The sequence below is a fragment of the Polistes fuscatus genome, unplaced genomic scaffold, assembly GCF_010416935.1.
Source record: "Polistes fuscatus isolate 324 unplaced genomic scaffold, CU_Pfus_HIC Scaffold16, whole genome shotgun sequence".
Classification (NCBI taxonomy): Eukaryota; Metazoa; Arthropoda; class Insecta; order Hymenoptera; family Vespidae; genus Polistes; species Polistes fuscatus.
Genome location: NW_025113064.1, coordinates 3,785,930 through 3,788,619, shown reverse-complemented (window position 1 = coordinate 3,788,619; position 2,690 = coordinate 3,785,930). Strand labels below are relative to the sequence as shown.

Below are 2,690 nucleotides of genomic sequence, written 5' to 3'. Positions count from 1 at the left end.
AGAAGAAGAAGAAGAAGGAAAAGTTCAAGATGAATTTGTCAAGGATTAATAAATTATTATTATTATTATTATCTACATTGATAATAATAATAGTTTGTTCTACTGATGCCACTTTGACCGATGATAAAGGTAAAAATAATTGAATAATTATTATAATATATTGTGCGTGTTTATATTTACACATTGAAATATTCTAATGTTTTTTATTCTGACGATGAATGATTTGGAATACTAATTATTTGAATTAATCGAACTTTTTATTATTAATGATGATCTAATAATGGAAACATTCGTTCTTAATTCGACGTTTATATATTATCCATCCAACTAAATTTTAGAATCAATTGATTAAGTAAAATTATCAATGGTTCGTTCATGAAATTCGCTTCAGAGGATTTCATGCTAGTTTATTTTAATTGAACGTTCGCGTACGATTTTCGTACCATTTCTAACGGATTTTCTATCCAAATTATCATCTCGTTTTATATAAATATCTATAATTATTAATATTTATATATAAATATTTATAATTTTAATAATAAATAAATAATAAATAAATATTTATAATTATTTTGAAAAAAAAAAAAAAAAGTATATATTTTCAGATAAAATATCTATAATGATTTATTATCTTTTTTTTTTCTATTTTTTTTTCGCTTTAATTTTTTATCATATATAAATATTTATATAATTATTATATTTATAATTATATTGAAAAAAAAAAAAGATATATTTATATAAAATAAATAAAAAGAGAGAAAATTATTTGTTGAAAATAATTATTTAAAATACGTACTTGCGTGTGTGCGCGTGTGTGCGCGTGTGTGTGTGTTACTTTCTTCTTCTTTTTTTTTGTTGTTGTAATTTTTCTCATATGAATATAATATTTCCATTTAAAGAATTAACTAAGAGTTTACGAGACTCCATAACCGACGACAATTTCATAATCGTTGTCAATGACATTAGAACGAGAAAAAAACCTAATGCAGAAGCAGAACCCTTATTGGCTGTTAAATATGGCGAATCCAATAAAAAAACTGTTCTGATGCTCGACAGGCGTACCAATCGTGGTGAGCTTTTAAATGTTTCTTCAAACAAAAAAGTAAAAATATAAAAGAATAATTATATTTGATACATCGATAATACGATATTGTCAAATGTTTTATTTTGCATTTTTAATTGCAGTTATTTTGGAAAATTTACATTCCAATGGCCGACGTACGACCAAACACATAACCGTTGATAATTTGAACGGTTCGTTCAAAAATTTGATCATTTACGTGCATCAAAAACAATCTGAATCACGAATCGACGTTTATATCGATTGCAATTATCAAGGATCGATAGATTTGAAAAAAAGTTTTCGAGAACTTGCCGACGAGGAGGATATTTTCTACATCGAAGTGGTATGACAAACATAATTTCAATAATATTACTCGTATACACACAACTAACTGACTGAGTTTTAAGTTTTTCATTAATTGCAAGATTTAAAACAAAAATAATAATAATCGATTAAATAATTAATTGATTGAATATTTTCGATTCTATATTATTTTCCTGCAAAATGTATTTTGTCAATTGTTTATAAGCTCGTAACATATTTCAAACCACTCGTTAACCTTTCTATAATGAAACTGGTTGAAATAATTGAATAATATAATATATATGAATATATAGAATTTTTTATTATATAATTATATAATTAATATATATATATATATAATATTCAATTATATTATTTTATATTAATATTGGTAAATTAGAAATCAGACATTTCTCATACTTATAAATGGCCTAATATTAATATTAAATAATTATTATATAAATATAATATAAATATTTTTGTTATTATAGTTATTTATATATTATATAAATAATTTTATATAAATAAATATAATACAAAAATAATTATATAATAATATATATCAAAAAAATTAGATAAAATAACTCAAATCCTGCCAGTCCCCCCTCGACCCCCGTTTACATATAAAATTTGTATATTATCTATGAATTTAATTATTGAATTAATTGTAAATATTAGAAACGAATGGATAAATAGATAGAGTAAAATAGATAAGAAAATAGTAGGAAAGTAGGAAAGTAGTTTTAAAGTTTCTTCCTTTCCGATGACGTTAACGACGATCACTGTGATCGGCAATGCGAGTACGTACGTGGGACGACACGTTTCTAAATATGGCCATCGAGAATCGAGTCGTTCGCTTTTATTACGTAGTTGTTGTGTTCCACGCTATTCAAACCCAATACCGCCAACTTTATTTAACTAAAACTCGAAACTTCAACTTCTCTAAACTAACAATAAAATATTTTCATTTATATATTTTTTGTTCTTTTCTTTTCTTTTCTTTTTTCGTATCGTTCCTTTATTCATTTCATAATTTCTTATCTCATTTGTTTTTCCTGTTTTATTTCCCAACAGTTTCGAGAAAACAATGGTATTTTTCACTTTTGTTTTTGTTTTTCTTTTGTTTTTGTTTTTGTATTTTTTCGTATATTGTTCCTTTATTTATTTAATTATTTCTTTTCTTATTATTTTTTTCTTGCGTTTAATTTATCGTACATTTATTTGTCCAACAGTTTCGAGAAAACAAATGTAGGATTAAAATTCATCGTGACAATTCCATCAACGAGATATTGAAAAATGAACAATGTTCAAGGTCTTACGATAG

The 2,690-nt window shown here is 24.0% G+C and overlaps 1 protein-coding gene across 1 annotated transcript in view; it reads left to right on the top strand.

Moving 5' to 3' along the window:
- Positions 1 to 22: 22 nt before the first annotated feature.
- The window catches only part of LOC122514994 (cartilage oligomeric matrix protein), a gene marked incomplete at its 3' end in the record, with an annotated part of 5,957 nt that continues 3,289 nt past the window's right edge, over positions 23 to 2,690 (top strand). Inside the window, 4 exon segments of the mRNA XM_043632129.1 lie at positions 23 to 129; positions 900 to 1,070; positions 1,186 to 1,406; positions 2,599 to 2,689. Of these exon segments, the coding sequence (XP_043488064.1) occupies positions 30 to 129; positions 900 to 1,070; positions 1,186 to 1,406; positions 2,599 to 2,689 (583 nt within the window).